Raw genomic sequence first — 18,790 nt, forward strand, 5'->3', positions numbered from 1 at the left:
AGACTTTCTAGGCTGTCCAGTAGCAAGAGCTCTTAGACCTGGTACCATAAACACAACTCACAAAAACAAAAGTGAGAAACTCATTTCCTCAAATTAAAATTTCTTGCCATGTTAAAAATAACATAGAAAAAATAAAATGACAAAACTACCAGATGAGAGAAAATATCCGCAAACCACCTATCTGATAAAAGACTAGTATCTGGAATTTATCACCAACTCTAAAACAGAGCAATGAAAGTGGAACACAAGCAAAGGACATGAAAGAACATTTTACTGAACAAAGCACAAAGACGTAGTTAGCATCACTAGCCATTAGGTGTGGTGGTATTGTGTTCCCCAAAATATTGTACACCCTAATAAACTTATCTGGGGTCAGAGACAGAACAGCCACTAGATACAAAGGCTAGAAAATGGTGGCACTCACACCTTTAATCCTAGCACTCCAGAGGTAGAAATCTCTCTGGATCTCTGTGAGTTCAAGGCCACATTGGAAACGGCCAGGCATGGTGACACACACCTTTAATCCCAGAAAACGAGCCTTTAATCCCAGGGAGTGGTGGTAGAAAGCAGAAAGGTATATAAGATGTGAGGACCAGAAACTAGAAGCTTTTAGCTGGTTAAGCATTCAGGTTTATGAGCAGAAGTTCAGCTGAGACCTATTTTGGATGAAGACTCAGAGGCCTCCAGTCTGAGGAAACAAGACCAGCTGAGGATCCAGCGAAGTCAGGTAGTTGTGGCTTGTTCTGGTTCTCTGATCTTCCAGTTCACCCCAATACCTGGCTCAGGTTTGATTTTATTAATAAGACTCTTTAAGATTCCTGCTACAATTAGGGAAATGCACAAGGGCATTATTACTACACAAGCATCAGAATGGATCCATAAAAAAAAAAAAAAAAAAGACATCAGATGCAGGATGCAGAATGTAAAAACCAGATCACTTATTTACTGCCAGTAGGGGCAAAAAAATGGTACAGCTACTCTGAAAAAAAAAAAAACAAAAACAAAAACAACAAAACGTGGCAGCTTCTTAAACAAATATACATTCTATAAACAATGCCATATCCATGTTATAGAATAACATTCAGCAACCACCCCTGCCCCCAACCAAAAACAAAAACAAAAAAAGACTTAACTATGGTTGGAACAGACAATAAACTAGGTAAGTTTTCAGATTATAACAAATGATAAGAGCTAACTGTCAAAGGTTCATACTGCATGATTCCATTTATAGACCCTCCTTAAAATGATCAAGTTATGAAAATGATCAATAATGGTTGCCAGGGACTGAAATGTGGTGGAAGGGGAAGACAAATAATTATGAGATGGTGACAAGACTTCTGAAGTGACAGAAATGCTGTGTACCTTGGATCTATCAATGTCACCATCCTAAATATTAAAATAAACATGATCTTACAAGATATTACTATGGGGATACTGGATACAGGGCACACAGGGTTTCTCTGTACTGTATTTTACAACTGTATCTTAAATTTGCAGCTATCTGGAAAACATTTTAGAATACAATACAAATGCAGTCATGTCTGTGTGGCTGGGATTTCTGTAATCAAGCCCTGGGGTGATACAAGGCAAGTGCAGCAGTGCAATCCAACTCCCCAAACCATGAGGTACTCTCTCTCAGCATGAAAGAGCATGCAGTACCAGTACAGCAAATCTGACTCACCGTTTGCTTCTGGAGACCATCTAACTTGTCCTCAGCACTGTCTTCTTTATCTATGTTGCCTCTAAATAAAAGTAATTATATACCACTTAGGAGTTACGTTACTATCAGGATGCTTGTAAGAAAGCCCTCCAAATCACTGCTAAAGGGAAGGTTAGTAGATATCGTTCTCATAGGCACTCAAAATCTAAGATTTTTCCCTTTCTTTTCAGAGAACCTTAGAGACACTAAGAACAAGTAAGAAACAATTACCACCAAAGAATGTTATCATGTAGGTGAGCAAGGACTTCCATTCAAATGAGGGTGAAGCCTTGTGACCTACCAGGCACACTCTGAGGCTGACTGTTCAACAATGATACTATCACTGAAAAAGTAATTACAGCCCATCAAGAACTGTCTGCACATACATCTCTGAGAAAGAGAAGACTCTAGTCCAGCCCAACAGTTATGCCAAATGAGTGCCCACCCCTAAGCACAGTGGAGTGACCACTCCCACAAGGCATTTTCTGGGAAGACAACTCTCTGTACTGCTGAGAGGGAAGGGCAGTTGGTCTTCTCTGATGTCACACTTGTAACTCGGTCAGTGGCTTCATGTCTCTTGTGAGCCTCACTACTGCTGAAGTCTGCTTTCATGATCAAGGCTTGAACTGAAGAGCAGTCAGCTGCTCTGCTCCTCCTTAGGTGCTTCCCTAGGGTCACCAAATAGAACAGCTCTGAGCTACACACAGGTACCTCACCCACGGCATGCTTTTCCGGAACCAGTTATTGAATTAACGCCAGGACCAATTACACTAGGTCTTTGTCAACATCTCCCAGAATATGTTTTTATTATCCTGTCCACAGAAAATGCCTTTGGGGCAGAGAACCTCAGACAGCTAAAGTGTTCACTGGAGCTCCTGGCAGTGCTATACTCTCATGGCTAGGTCTAACCACAACTCTGGGTGATTCAAAGTATCTACACCTCATCCTTAGCAGAGGAGAGATCTGGCCAAAGCTGACAGCACACATCTAAGAGAGAAATGCTGCTTTCTAAAACTTTGTGTATCTATAAGTTTAAGCTGTTACTTTCATTTTCCTGAGAACTTACACATTTGGAGATTATGCCAACAATAAATAAGTCATCCAAAGAGAATGCTTCTATATTTTGTATACAACCCTTCACTATGTTGAATGGCCACAACCTCAAACAGTGGCTTCTGAGTCTGCCTAACCAGGGGTTATACAATCCTTGAATAATACCAGCAGTCAGCTGAGGAACTTTACAATCAGGAAGTCTGTACTTGCTGTGCCTGCATAGTTTTTGCCAGCTAGAAAAAAATATGAATTCTTCCCTGGAAGCCCTCTGGCCAGACAGGAGAAAACTGGTTAACAAGCCAGGCAGGATAATCAGCCTGGGGAATCCATGAAGGACGGGAATTGGAATTTGGTTCAAAGAGCAAGCATAAGGCATAGTAGGATGAACCAAAAGAAGCAATTTGAAGGACATGGTCACAGTACAACAAGGCTTAAGAGAGATGTCAGACAGGGAGGGAAACTTGTGGAGGTTTGAATGAGAAATGTGCCATACAAGCTCATGTCTCTGGACACTCGCTCCCCACTTTGGGAAGCTTAGGAAACTTAAGAGGTAGAGCCCTGCTGCGGAGGAAGTACATAATCGGGGATAAGCTCCATTTCCTGTACCCATGAAATGGGATCAACCAGCTTCCTGCTCCTGCTGCCGTGTCTTCCCCCTCATTACGAACTCTCTCTCTGGAATATTCAGATAAAATAAACTATTCTGTAATGCTCCTGGTCATGTATCTCATCACAGCAACAGAAAAGTAATGAATACATAAAGATACAGAGTCCTGGATATATGTGGAATAGGACACAAGCTGGTGACCGGGCATGTGACAATGGAGTAGTCTATGTGGCGTCTCACCTTTCAGGAATGTCTGAGGTTCCATCTGTAACACCCTGCTCTGCAGACAGGGACTTCTCATCAGGCATCCCAACTTTCTCTAGGAAGCAGAGTGCTGGATCAGCCCGCATGGCATTGTACCTCTCATAACCTGAGCAGGCAATGAGAAGTGTGAGCAGTTAGGTCCGAACCTACCAGCTCTGCCCCAGCCTAAGACATTCATTTTTGTCTCCTTTATTCAGTAAAAACCAAGACAAAAAAACTTAACAATGTTTATTTAGGATTAATGCTAGCTTATGAGATCTCCTAACTGGGGAAGATTCTGGAGCTACTGCAGACTTCTGAGCAGTTTCTTACTACAGCTGAAGCTTGTGTAAACATTGTGTCTGTACACAGATGTAGGGCAGGACTGTTCTCACTGGTTTGCTGCTCTGTATAGCAAAGGGAAGCAGTTGAGTTACTTTACAACCTCTTCCTCCTATTCCTCAACCCTGCCACCCTGTTATGTTCTACATGGTCTTATTTTCACATAGTCCAACTCTATCCCACAAGTTAGAAAAGGAAGTTGAACAAAATGATGGACGTAAGTGCTGAATTATGAACTGGACCATGATGACTGTTTAACTGTGTTAACAGACCTGGTCCAGTGTTACAAACCGAGTACAACAAAATCCAACACACTTGCCAGGGCTTTGAAATTGCTCCTCATCACATACTTAAAGTAAACAAAAGGAGTATTTTAACCCAGAAGATGGACTTTAATGGCAAAACAATGAAAGAAAATGCTTTATGTGTTTACAGGTGGAGGCTAGAAGTTGATGTCCAGTGTCTTTCTCTATTGTTCTCCCTGTCATTAGAGACAGGGTCTCACTGAACCCGGAGCTCACCAACTAGCTAGGGTGACCAGAGAGCTCAGGTCACTTTCCTCAACTCCCAGTGCCAAGGCTTCAGGTGCGTGCCACCATGCTGAGCTTTTCTGTGGGTGCTGGGGATCCAAATTTATGTCCCTGTGCTTGCATGCCAGGCACTTTATCCAATAAGCCACCTCTTCAGCCCCCCAAAATTGTACTTTTTGAGAAAACCCAAGCAGGAGGATGTGTGGTATTTTATTGAATCTAACAATCTTTTTGGGGGGGACAAGGGAGAGGGTTGTGGGGTTCTTCTGAAGGTGGTATATAATAAAATGTAATCTTCATAATAAGACAAGGCTTGTCCAAGTAAAAGACCTAAATCTATTGTCATATCAAACTATTTTGGGAGATACTCTTTCAGGAAAGGGAAAACTTAGACTGTTTCTCCTCACAGACGTCAGTCACTGGTTCTGTAGCATGTACTGAGACCCTGTGGTAGGTACTGGAAATGCTAATGAGAACCAGCTTAGTTGTTAAGAGGAGACTCAGCTTTGTCAGATGGGGCACTCTGCCCTGGTTTTGTGATGCACTGTATCCTTCACTAGCGTGCAACACCTAGTACTTCCCTATAAGGAACTATAGGAATTTGATCTTTTCTTCCTTTTTTTTCTTCATTTTGTAAAAATTTATCTTTTTACTTTTAATTTTGTGTCTGTATATCTGGAGCTGGAGTCACAGGCAATTGTGAGGTGTCCATACAATGTGGGTGCTGGGAGCTGAACTTAGGTCTTCTGGAAGGGCAGCCCACATTTTAACTGCTGAGCCACCTTTCCAGCCCCAAAGCACTTAATTGTTTGACATCTCAGACAGGAGCTGCTCTCATATTGTCACTGAAGCACACACCGGAAGAAACTGCACTGCTTTCTGCTTTTGGTTGTTTGTTTATTTTATCATTTATTCTTTACAATGGTGATCTGACCACTGCAAGTCTCTCTGAGGAGTCTTAGGGTTCTCTAGAAATAGAATCTTGGTCTTCCTCATCATTTTGAGTTTTGTATCTAGTACAGGGCCTGACACTATACTCACTCAATAAGCAACAAGACTAGATGAACTGGTTTTTTTTTTTTTTTTTTAGATCCTTTTTCTTCCAATTACTGGTGAAGGAAGAATAATTATTTTGCTCTATCTCTGTTGAAGCTTACATCAAAACTAAACTTTCCCCAATATGCCTGTCTTAAAGAGATTCCTGCCATGGTCTGATCCCATGAAGAGGTGATTTATCACACAGTGATATGGTGAGAACCTTCCTTTATTGTCGCATTACCATTGAGGGAGGTTAACTGTCCACAAGCATTCTGCCTCCCTGATCTCCGCATAACATGATGGCAATGAGACAGGCCAGGGTCTTCTGTGTGCCCGTCCACCTGGGTAAGTTTCTACACTGTGTATCTGGTCTTGTCATGTGTGAGTCTGACACCTAGAGCTGGGCTCTGTATTTCTTTCCTCATTAGCTACAAGGCTGAGAAGACTGATGCAGTTTCCTAGAAACCCTAACAGTGATCCTGGAAGAGAAACTGGAGTGGCAATGGCCAAAAAGACCTGCACAGCCACCTGACAGTTCATGAGAAGGTGGAGGCTGCCTACTGCATTGCCAGTAAGTTTCTAAGAATATGTTTGGAAACACCAAATCCTCATCTAGAGAAAGACTTCAGGTATCCAGGAGGTCTCAAAGGGGCAGTTATTATTTAGTGCCTATGAGAACTATCGGGAACATTATGCAGACAAGGCTTACCACAGGGAGTCCTGACTGCAGACTGGAGTCCAACTGAAGACTCAGCCTATTCTACTAGAGACGCTCTAAGACAGAATCTTCTCACCTAACTATGGCTACACAGCAGGTTGTCTGGAGACATACCCACAAAACCTTAGCAGATGAAAAATTACAGCACTACAATGCACACTCAACTAAGGCATGGAGGGAAGGTGTGCACATTTTGAGGTACATGATTTGGGGAAAGCAAACTATCTGTAATAATTACCAGTCAATGGAAAGTAAGAGCAGACTCTTAGGTGGTGTTTTACAAGTTAGGATGGGTTCTTGTTACCATTTTTCCAAGCTATTAAAAACACGTTAGTTCTCTTTAACTTCTTGGTTAATGGAAAGAATTAAAGATTGCTGAGCACATCTTTACACCAAGATGGTAGTTACACACTATGAATAGAGAGTTCTTCAAATCCCCTTAGCATTCTGCACAATGATGATCTAAAACACAGCACTTGTTCTCATTCCTTAATTCCTCTACTCATGTAACAGGGGCACCTACTATGTGCTACACACTAGGGCAGACACAGGATCATTAAGAATAAACGAGAGGAGTCTAGGAAGAAAACTCAGCTGGTGCTGTGATTTGAATATGAAACACTCTCCATGGGCTCCTGTTTGAACACTTGGGTCTCTAGCTGGTGGTACCGTTCCAGGTTACAGAACCTTTAGGAGGCAGAGCCTTGCTGAAGGAAGTATGTCATTAGGAGTGGGCTTTGACGTTTTATAGCCTAGGTCTCTACTTCCTGCTCTCTGTTTTTGCTTCCAATGTATGGATGAAATGTGATCGTTCTGCTTCCTGACTGCCAGTCCAGCCTCACACTCCAGCTGTCATGACCTACCTACCATGACGGACTGTATTCTCCAAAAAACTGTAAGCCTTTCTCCCAAGCTACTTTTTGTCAGGGTATTCTATTAGAGCAACAGAAAAGTAACTAATACAGTTGGAAAGAGTGCTTGTTGTAAGAGCACAAGGATATTGTTGTAAGAGCACAAGGATATGCATTTGGATCTCTGACATCCATGTGAAAAAACAAACATGGCTATATATGTATGCAACTATAACCTCAGTGCTGGGGTGGTGGGGAGAAAGGAAGGTTCCCCGGGGCTTGCTGGCTATCATCTAGATGAGATGTAAAAGCTGAGTGAGAGAAACTGTCTCAAGAGAATACGTATAGAGTGACAGAGAAGACACCCAACAACTTCCTCTGGCTTTGACATGTACCCAAGTGTGCATAACTGCACCCTCCACACTCGAATGAAAGGGATGGATGTAGTCCCACTTTAAGTACAAACAGCCAAGTGAAGAGGATAAAATTAAGTATATTCTTCGTGACTACAGCTACCCTTTAGAAGTTTCTCAGTAATATATTCACAATACTGTTATGAGTCACACATTCATTGGTGGGCAGCTGTGAGGTTCAGCTTTCTAAGAATTATAGGACAGAATTGTTACGAGTTTGTAGGAATACGTATAGCCTAGTCAAGATTGCTTGAATCAGCTTTCTGGGTAACTGATCTGGAAGGGGTCAATTTTCTAAAACATACCATGCTTGAACACGCCAATGAGAAGGGACTTATCAGCTTCAGCATCCCACCAATCCACTGGGATCTCCACATAGTCAATGTCGGGCAGAGGCACATCCAGCTCCCTGTGGAAAGAAAAGTGTGGTGTCAGTGTTCTTTCCACCTAGACACAACACAAAGCTACTGAACCAACCCTGGTATGAAGCCACATTCCTGACTGAATGCTTAAGTAACAATAAAGACAATCCAGAAGGCTGCAGCTCAGTATCTCTTATTGCTCACAAAGCTATTTAGGCAGAGGTTCTTGGTCCCAGACTCCACTTGAGACTCAGGAGAATCTACCATCAGCTGACTCTGGACTGTGTGTGTAAAGCAGTTCTGATAATGTATCTTTAGTTAGGAACCAGAGCAAAAAGTCTTGGATATTGTGGTCATGGAAAGGCAACATTTCCCCCAAATAATTGAATCCTTAATATTATCTAAACCATCTTGCCTCAGAGTTGACCTTGGTACAGTCTAAAGTATAAATAGGGCCTTTCAGAAAATAAGCGGTCTGTTAGGTCAAAACTGATCATGTATTGCACTGTTCTAGCCAAAAGGATGAGCATAATGTTCAGGTGCACATGCCAGGACTGGCAAGCCTGTTACCATCAGCTCCTCTGGGTTTCGGTCTATGTTCTGAGGAACACATGAACCCTGAGTTCACTGCCTTCATTCATCTGAAAAGTTTCCAGGGCTTGGATGGAGGAACATCTATCTACCTGGATAGCTCCTCCCTCCTCTTCCCACTGCCTGGGATGATTTCTCTGTAGAATTTGACAACAGTCCATTAGGATTTTTATTGTGACTGACATATAAGCCTGACTATGCCTTGACAGGCCCAACTCCCTCTATGAGGCTAGTGTTCTCTGGCCTCAGCTTCCCAGAAGCCCATAGGTCTACCTACACAGTGCCAAAGGAGGAACGACCATTCTAGGATGGGTGTTGTTTACACATTAAGCCTAAACAGGACCAATGACTGATTGAAAAGAAAGTGGAGCCCTTTCTTCTCTATCTACCTGTTTACTATCCGGGTAGCCATCTTGGGTAGGGTGGAAACATGGGTCTCCTGAAACAACCGGCTAGATCTGGCCAGTCTATAAGCAGGCAATTTACATATATTATTTAACTCTGAGAACTATGGATAATATATTACCTGGCAGGAGTTCCCTCAAATGCTTTATCAGCTGCTTCTCCCAGTATTTCAGCTTTTAGGTAGTACAGCATCCGCACTCTCAGAAGCACCCTATGAAAGATAAACACATGAATACAATTCTGAAACCTAAGACTGAGAACACATTACCAAACTAAGATAGAAAAATTAATAAGCATTTCTGAGTAGTATGAAGGGGTACACCAGAATACACAGAAGAACAAGACACCAGGCTATCAATGCCAGACGTTACTAGGATTACCCCTTTGCCATCCAAGAAGACAACCACTTTCCCAATTTCTTGCTAGACCATCCTATGAGCCATAAGTCAAGGCAGAGACAGTCAACGACACCTTCCTTATCTCCAATCTTTTGGCCACAAGGACCACAGAGGTAGAGCTGATTTACCAAGTTTACTAGTTACAAAAGAGTGAAATCTGTTTGAATGGTGGTAATTTCAGGCAATTTTACACATACACAGAGAGATAAATACTTAAAGGGCAAGTGTTTATTTTTCATGGCAGTTAAGTCTTTTCCTGAGGTCTTCATTCACTTTGACTCTGCAGAGGCTGCACTCAGGCTCCATGGCAATGTACCAGTTGTGTTTCAGACAAAGCAATTAAGTACATGTTAGTCAACTACCACTACCCTGTATCATGCTATATGTTGTAAGGTATATAGCAAGGTAAACAAGTCAATCATGCTCTACAGGCACCTAAAAGTCCACTGTGAAATGAGAACAATCACAAAGAGCCAGAAAGAGAAACTGAGGGCTGAGGCCCGGCTAATATGCACAAACACAGGATGGAAGTATGGGGAGTTGCAATGGAGAACACCACTGCTAAAGAAATGCTTCAGATTCAAGCTAAGCAGCAAAGAGGACTGCAGGGAACACTTGCACTTCACTCGTAATACCAGTCAAGAGTGAAGGTTAGCCACTGAGGGAAAAGCCTATACACAGAGGCAGTACTTAGAGAGGAACTGACTTCCAGACAACTTGTGTGACAAGAAGGATCACAAATATTGTGGACAATGTGCATCATTTTAAGGAAGAAAAAGCAGGTTATATATTTACATATGCTAGTATTACAGAGTGTCTCTGAAAAAGCAGGTTAACAGGCTGTCTCTGGGAAAGGAAATGGGGGAGCTAGAGATGGGAGGAAAAACGGTTTTTGACAAAAAAATTTTTATGTGCGTATGTGTGAACTATTCAAAAGAACGCAACTTAGAGGCTTCAAAATGAAGTATAATTCCTATTAGATCTGAGTAGAAAATGGCACTGTGGCCCAGCTCAGAAGCAGAGAGAGGATGCCCTGAGTGGTTCTTGAAAGTTGGGTTAGAAACCTCTGGGTACAGAATGTACTGTAGGAGTGAAGACTGCTGAAGGAAGTGGGGGAGGGGCATGAAGAGAATGCAGACACAGTTTATATCCCAAATTCTCTCTCCTCTTTCCAGACCTTGCATGGAGTGTGAAAGGATCTCTCCGTGGGTATCCCAGAAATCTGGGCTCTTTGAGCAGGGCTAACTTTGGGAAACAGGAGAGGCTAACTCACTTGTTGCAATGCTGTTTGAGGTGTTTCTTGTATCCATCATCATGTAAGACCACCTCAGGGTTGCAGGTGGCTAGCCAGTCTGCATTCTTCAGTTCTGGAAGCAAGAGCTGGTTTTTTGTCTTTTTTCCTTTCCTCCCTCTGGGGACTGGGGCAGACAACCCTGAAATGGAGAGATAATGACATAGGATGAGCCAAAAGGGCTTTACCATGGGCCTTAAATCTGGGCTGGGAGCAGAAAAAGCATGATGGGCCCATGGTGACAAACTCTTCCTCAAGGCCACAGAAAGTAAGGTGGTCAGGAAGATTTAATGAATGCCCTGTGAGACTCAGGGAGGAATAACCCAGCCTGTCCCTTTTGGGCTCTTGTGGTCTAGTAGGAAGAAGGAGGAGACTTGAAGGGAAGCTTTCGTTAAGGACAGAGAAATACAACACAAGACAAGTCATGCCAGACGTGACAAGTACAGAATGGTGAAATGAAAAAGGTGAGCCACAGAACGTGAGATGGGAGTTCCCAGTTCGGGGTGATACCTGATGGACTCAGGTAGGTGAGCAAGACCACATGTAGGAAATGGCAAGAGCCCAATTGCCCTTCTAACAGAACAACACAGGCAACAATAACCCAAGAGGAGAACTCACAACAGAGCTATTTCACCTCTTACCTGAGTGGTTCTGGAGGGTCTGAGCTTGTCCGTCTTTGGAAGGTGTGATTAGTTCCCAAATAAAACTCTTGATCTTTTCATCTCCTTTGTAATGCTTGACACAGTATACCAACAGGGCCCGGCAAATCATTTCCATGTCCTTCTCATTCAGGTGCCACTTGAATCGCCCATGAGTCAGGATGTCCTTCCACCGGCCCCAGCTGATGGTAAGAATACAGAAGGTGTTGGAGGAAGAGCCAGACACACCCTCCACACAGCATGAATTAAAGAGACAAGATGCTCCTCATCCTCTACCAGGTGTCATCAGTTATTTCAAAAGCTTTGTCCTGAAAGGCCTGTGACTTTGACTGCATGCCCCACTTGTCTCTAAGGTGTCCTACACAATGGATCATATGGCTGCTATTGTTAAGCTGTGATGGTCCAAATCACTGGAGGCAGAGAATAAGTTCGGAACGGAAAAAGTGCAGCTGTAGTAACCATTGCATAACCATGCCTTAACTGTAACATTTGTTGTACTGATTCCTTATAATACATTCCTGGACGGGAGAGGAAATCAGTACTTACTGGTATCAGAGATTTGCTGTGACATGTATTTGAGAGCATCACAGTATGTCTACACTATAGCAACACAGCACAGTGATGAGGGGAATTCTGGTACAAAGCACAGCTTTCTTTCGCTCCTGCAGATCTTATTAGCTGGTACCTAGAGGGAGCTAGAAGTTCACTGAACAAATCTTAGGGACTTTTTTAAAAAAAAAGAAAGTGGAGGAATAACAGCAACCCCTTCCCACTAAGTAGAGCCAGTACCTACCCAAAGATGAGCAGGTTCTTCTCTACCCGGAAGCACTCGGCACGGAGGTAGCGCCTGGCTTTGTCATTGAGGCGCCTGGATCTCGTGGGCCTTTCATCTGAGTCACTGTCTAACTCTGAGAACTCCATAAGCTCGTCCTCTTCAAACGAATTATAGTGTTTGGTCTGCTTCCTCACACGTGGCCGGTCAATCACTAGGCTTTCCTGGAAATGGAGATGACTGTGGGGAGGAGGTCCCTTTTCTCTTTACTCCTTACCATAGTGCACAGCGGCACCCTGATGCCATTCCTCAGGGCACATCTGAGGCAGAACCAGCCTATCAGCCCCTGGCAGGGAAAGGTCTTTGCAGCATACCTGCTGTCTCTAAGACCACAGACAGGACACGCATAGGGGATTCTCAGGGACTTCAAGCTGTTGCTGTCCAACACCATCTGTCATTTCTGCCAACATTCTAGCAAGCAAAGCCCCCAAGTGCCCAAAGCAGTAGTCTGCTATTTCCAAGAAAGACTGGAGTGGGGAGCCCCAGCTGTTCTGCCTGGCATGGAGAGAGCAGTCTAAGCTCTGGAGACAGGAGAGGTGAGAGGATTCCATCTGCTCAGCAACTTCCTGAAGAAAACACATCCTGCTGTTTTCATTATCCACCTCCTTTAGTGGTATCTACTAACCTTTTGCTAAAAGACAAAATTCCTCATTCAGGAATCTCATTTCAGTGGCTCCCCTGGCCATACTAATTGCTTCTTCTCTAGTCCCACTATTTTCTGTTTCTTATCCCTTCTTCCTACACTTCTTCCCAAGGCAGATGAAATCCCAACATTTCTCCACGCAGCCCAGACAGTGAATTTCTAGCAGCACCCTGCCTCAGTGACTTTGCTTCCTACTACGGAATGCTCCCATTGCTTTTGCTGCCCACAGGGTAGGAGTTTGTCCTCCCCTACCACTGTCCTGCCCACACAGCGGCTCCTTGATTAAGACACTCTTTATTGCACTTCAGTCAGGTAACTATAGGAACTTAGCATCTTCTTAAAGGAGGAAAAACAACATTTCTAGTTGAAGAAAAGAAGCCAGAATAAGCAATCACCAACAGTTATAATAACTACAAAAGAATAGTTATGCGGATTCTCATTGACTTAGCTAAATTATAAGAAACTGTCTTAGATTTGTGGGCCACAGAGGTCAACCTACACTTGAAGAAGACAGGAAGAAAGGCTATGTACTCATTGTGAAGTGAGCCAATGGGGTCAGGGACAGAGAAAGAGAAGCTAGCATTTTATGGGTATCTCACAGCTGGCCAGGCACCAGAGCCAGTCACAAAATGACTAGGACTCTGTCACTGGGCATCAACATTTCCTTTCCCACTTGTCTGGGGAAGGTCAAATGTGTTGCAGAAAGGCACAGTCTAGTTTTATTCTGGTGCCCATGGTCTCTCTCATGTACAAAATGGAAAAATCTGAGACGCTGAAAAAAAAAAAAAAACAAAAAACAAAAAACAAAAAACAAAAAACAAACAAACAAAAAAAAAAAACGGAGGTAAAGCCAGCAGGTATTCCCTTTCCTTCTTCCTTTTGATCACTAAGAGGTAAGGTTGCTTTTAGAGAGTATTGACCCTGGGATCGACCTATTTACAAGTTGCATCTCTAATTGCATTTATCTAACTTCTTGGGTGCCCAGCAGACTGTATTCCATTAGTCACTGTAAAGTTCTACCAGTTAACATTCATCAAGGGCTGTCTATGTGCCACCACTTTTTAAGTGTGTTACAACAGCATTTCCTTTAAGAATCAAGACTAAGGAGTAAATAATGACCTGAGCCATGTAGGCATGGCCCCATGCAATCCCAGTTAACTGTTCAGTGGAACAGAATAAGCAGTACCTTTTCATTATTTGCTTCAGTGTCTAATTCGGCTATTTTAGCCCATTTCTGCCAAAAATTAGGATCATCCAAGGAAATATCTGTTCTGTTTCCTGAAGCCACAAAACTAGCCTGTGAAGGAGACAAAAGTTAACAAACTGGATTTGAATAGAGTACAAACAAAACTAATTTCAAATATACCAGAAACACAAAAGCCATCCATATCAAAATTAAAAACCCTAACAGCACTTCCAAAATCTCAAAACAATTCATTTTTTCCCTCCTTTTAAAGACTGAGTAAGGAAATCAAAATTTCAATCTACAGGCTCATTTTCCTGAAACTTAAGAACTTCAAAGTAAGAAGACAACCCCTTTAGACAACAGCAATGTAGCAATGTATTACCTGGTGTCTAGTTGTCTACAGGAACAGTATTTATTTGCTCATTTAGTTTTTTGATACAAAGTATAACCAAGTACTAGACTGGCCTCAAACTTGCAATCCTCCTGCTTTATCAGCATATTGAAGGCTGGAATTACAGGTATGTACTTAAAACACACACATGCACACACTAATATATATATATATACTATATATATATACACACATATATTATATGTAAAAATATATTTAATACAGGATCTTACTATGTAGTCCAGGCTAGCCTAGAACCTATGATCCTTAGCCTTCCAAGTATTGGGATGACAGTCATGCACCATAATGCTTGACTAACAGGTTATCTTCTTTCTTTCTCCCCCGACTCCCTCCCTCCCTTTGAGACAGGACCTCATGCACCTTGGGCTGGCTTCGAACTCATTATATACCTAAGGATGACCTTGAACTTCTTACCCTCCTGCTTCTATCTCCCCCACCCCCAGTGCTGGACTGCAGATCTACCATGCTCAGTTTTATGTGATGCCAGAAATTGAACCCAGGGCTTCATCCATGCCAAGCAAGTACTCTACCAACTGAGTTACATTTCCATCCACTAGGTCTGAAAGGGTTTATTTTCAGATTTTTTTTCTTAACCTTCAGTTTTATAGTAAGCATCTACTTTAAAAATGGCACTGGTGTGTGTGTGGGTTGGGGGGGCGGGGTATAAGGGTTTGGGGGGTGGGCGGGGTATGAGGCGTAGTAGTGTACACCTTTAATCCCAGCACTTGGGAGGCAGAGTTCAAGGTCAGCTTAGTATACATAGCAAGTTCCAGACCAGCAAGGGCTATATAGAGACTATGTCTCAAAAACTTGAACACAAAACAGCAACAAAAACCCAAAGGAGGCACTGAGGCTGGGTAGAGGCTCAGTGGGTAAAGTGGTTGCTCTCTAAGTGTGGAGACTGGAATCTGCACCTGCATGTAAAAGCTGGGCAGGTGTGGCAGCCATCTATTATCCCAGCACTTGGGAGGCAAAGACAGGGCAAGACAACAGGATTAATTATCTGGAATCATCAAGTTCCAAGTTTAGGGAGAGATACAACCCCAACATAAATAAAGTAGAGAATGATCAAGGTAGACATCCATTACCAATTTTTGGTACAGAGACCTGCGCGCGCACACACACACACACTTTATGCCCCGCCCCATCTACAACCCTCCCTTTCCATTCCTCCTCCATCTCCATTCAGAAAGGGCAGGCCTCCCATGGGCTTGAGCAAAGCATGGCATATCACGTTGAGGCAGGACCAAGCTCCTCCCCTTGTGTCAAGGCTGGGCTAGGTAATCCAGCATGGGGGCTAGGTTCCCAAAGTCAGCTAAGTACCAGGGACAGGTGCTGATCTCACTGCTAGGAGCCTTACAAAGAGACCAAGGCACACAACTGTAACACACATGCAGAGGGCCTAGGTCGGTCCCATGGAGGCTCCCTAACTGTTGGTCCAGAGTCCATGAGCTCCAACGAGCTCAGGTCAGCTGTTTCTGTGGGTTCGCCCTGACATGACCCTCCTGTCTCATACAATCTCTCCTCCCTTTCTTCAGCAAGACTCCTGGAGCTCAGCCTGGTTTGGCTGCACACACACACTTTGAACATGCATGAACCATACATGTTAAAGAATGGTACTGGATTGATATGAGGTGTTGAATGAAATGCAGATTACCTATACTTCCCCTACTGTGCACAAAATGTTCTCCTGAACAAGTCTTGACGTGACATAGGAGACTGATCATAATAGGCCATAACGTTCCCATAGGAATTAGCAGAACCTGCAGCCAGAGCAACCTAAGAGTAATCTGCAGAGTTCTAAACCCAGTGACCTGAATAACAGAGGAAGGTGGTCCTGAGGTGAGAAGCTGGGAATCTTAAAAACAAAAACAAAAAACAAAAACAAAAAAACCCATTCCTGTGAAGTGAAAATACCTGCTTGAATTTGAGGAATGGAAATGCTTAAAGAAAACTTTACAAAAGCTTCAAGATGTTTTTGGGTTTTGGAGCAGATCTTGTAAAGAGCAGACACAACAAAGTACAGACTAGTGTCTCCATGCCTGTGACCACCTGCTCCTCTTTCTGACAGTCTGTGACTCTCTCTAACTGTCTACATCGTCAAGAGATTGCATTTGGAGGAACAGCAGCCTCATTGATGAGCTAAAAGAAAACACAGTGATCCCTTCCCTTCCACCCAAATGACTATGGGGAAGAGGTCATGTACCTTGGCGAAAGTGGACCCTTTCCCTTCCGACTGGATGGTGATGGTATGGGTTCTTCTTTGCAGAATCTGGTCTATGTCTTCTTCACAGAACTTAGAGCCTTCATCTTCCTCATCCATTAAAGCCCCATAAGCACCTTTCCGGAGCAAGTCCTCCACTTCCATTTTTGAGAGCTGCTGTACCTGAACAGGTCACCAAAGTGGAAAATGCACAGGAGAAAAACAGCCTCAAATGTGGCTCTCATGATTCAGGATATAGCTCGTCTACTAACTGCACACATCAAAAAGACAAACCAGAAATGACAGCTCCGATGAAGGTGCCCTGGCTACTTTGCAGGGGAGTCAGGCAGGCAACTGTCTACAAGGAGCTCTGCAGTAAATCCTAACATTCTTCAGGACACTGGTTATCATCAAATGTCATAAGCCATTAAAGCTATGCACCATTGAAGAGGATATTCTTGACATCTTATTTTAATATTTTAGTTTGAACTTATATCTTTAAAGCCTCCAGATGTACCACATAAGCTGAGAAAAAATGATTTATTCATTATTAAATAAATACATTTGTATTGGAAATGATGTCATCCCTTAACTAAAAAAAAAAAAGGATCCTGTGCCAAGTGTGATCTTTCAACCACTTGTTGAAAACAGGAAATGGAGTTCAAAACACCCTTTCCTGGTTCTAATTAACAATCTGGTTCTCTTTATTTCAATCACAAGAGGGAATTCCACAGCTCTCAGGAAGGGCAATTTGGAGTACGATGGTTAGCAACACACGCATAGCTAAGGATATAGAACATCTGGACTAAGGTTGTCACTCCATTTCTGATGCTCTAAGCCAGAGATGAAGGAGGTATGCTGCTTTGTACTTATGAAATTTAAGAATCTTAGCAGTAATTCTTAACTTTCTCAAATCCGAACTCAAAATCATGTTGCCACTGTTTTTTTTGAGACTGGGTCTTAATGTACCCAGGCTGGCCTTGAAAATTCCATGTATAGCAGAGGCTGGCCCTGATCTCCTAATCCTCTTGCCACCACTTCCCAAGTGCTGAGATTTTAAGAACGTGCTACTATGCCCAACTAGAAAAAAAGACTGTCATACTTCAAGCTAATTTGTTCATTTATCATTTACTGAGTATCACACATTGAACACTTTTAAAAAAGATATTGTGCACTGTTTGGGGTCATGGGAACACAGATAACACTGACTCCATTTCATCATCAAGAAGCTCAGTCAGTCTGGAGAGATGGCTCTGTGGTTAAAAGCACTTGCTGCTCTTACAGAGGCTTGGCTCCCTCCACCCACATGACAGCTCATAACTATTTGTAACTCCAGTTTTAGGAGATGGGACACCCTTTCCTGGACTCTGCAGCCACCAAGGTACACACATGGTATATATGCAGGCAAGTACTCATACACAGAAAATAAAAAATAAGTAAATTAAAAAAAAAAGGGCAGTGCAAAGTTAGGAGTGTGAGATAAGGTAGGATAACAAATATGTAATTAAAATGTTGGGTCTTTGGCTCATATAAATACAGTGAGAATCTTAAACCTACCAGTTCTGATGGATGTGGTTAAAATTTATTGCAATGTTATTGCATGTTGGACAGACCTACCTACCACACAACTGCTCCCAGATTGCCTTTATTCATTCAGAAAATACAGGGACTGCCTGTATTTCCCGCTATAAGAGTTACCTAACTATGCTGTGGAGGACTGAATTAAAAATGGTGAAAAGGACCCAGAAACAGCTCTCAGAGGAAAAAATGAATCCTGACAAGTGCTCCTTTTTTGTTTGTTTTTGAGACAGTCTCATTGTTCAGCCCTGACTGGTCTGGAACTCAGAGAGCCACCTGCCTGTTCTGGGACTAAAGGCACACGCTCCTCAATGCTCCAGGACAGGTACAATGTACTCACTCCATTGGTGCTGCCCTTTCTGTTGATGTCCTGAAGAATAGCCTTGTCCAGGCCTAGTTTCAGGCTGGCCTTGTCAAACATTTCCCGCTCATAGGAGTTTCGAGTGATCAGGCGATATACCTTCACAGCTTTGCTCTGGCCTATTCGATGACACCGGGCTTGAGCCTGGGAAAAAGGGTCATATACATTTTGTCACCATGTATACTCACATTCGCACACAAACACAATGACATTAGCCCATGTGTGGAGTTACTCATTTCTTTACCAGCTGACTACCATGTGATGATCCAAAGCAATGGGAAGGACACAGCTGTCCTCCCCCCGGCTTGTAGTCAGGATACAGGTGAAACTCACCCTCAGGAAATGCTACCTCTGGGAAATGCTTCAGAGGCAGCG

General features: G+C 43.0%; 1 protein-coding gene across 2 annotated transcripts in view; it reads right to left on the minus strand.

Moving 5' to 3' along the window:
• Window positions 1-18,790, minus strand: part of Chd6 (chromodomain helicase DNA binding protein 6) — a 193,917-nt gene that overhangs the window by 35,532 nt on the left and 139,595 nt on the right. For both annotated transcript variants that reach the window (XM_059261841.1, XM_059261842.1), the window contains exons 18-27: window positions 18,395-18,559; window positions 16,480-16,659; window positions 13,862-13,972; window positions 11,994-12,196; window positions 11,183-11,382; window positions 10,524-10,683; window positions 8,974-9,063; window positions 7,800-7,903; window positions 3,600-3,729; window positions 1,682-1,742 (exon numbers count right to left, since the gene is read on the minus strand). In XM_059261841.1, coding sequence (XP_059117824.1) covers window positions 1,682-1,742; window positions 3,600-3,729; window positions 7,800-7,903; window positions 8,974-9,063; window positions 10,524-10,683; window positions 11,183-11,382; window positions 11,994-12,196; window positions 13,862-13,972; window positions 16,480-16,659; window positions 18,395-18,559 — 1,404 coding nt within the window. The remainder of the gene's footprint in view (window positions 1-1,681; window positions 1,743-3,599; window positions 3,730-7,799; window positions 7,904-8,973; window positions 9,064-10,523; window positions 10,684-11,182; window positions 11,383-11,993; window positions 12,197-13,861; window positions 13,973-16,479; window positions 16,660-18,394; window positions 18,560-18,790) is intronic.

Source organism: Peromyscus eremicus, chromosome 4 (assembly GCF_949786415.1).
Source record: "Peromyscus eremicus chromosome 4, PerEre_H2_v1, whole genome shotgun sequence".
NCBI lineage: Eukaryota > Metazoa > Chordata > Mammalia > Rodentia > Cricetidae > Peromyscus > Peromyscus eremicus.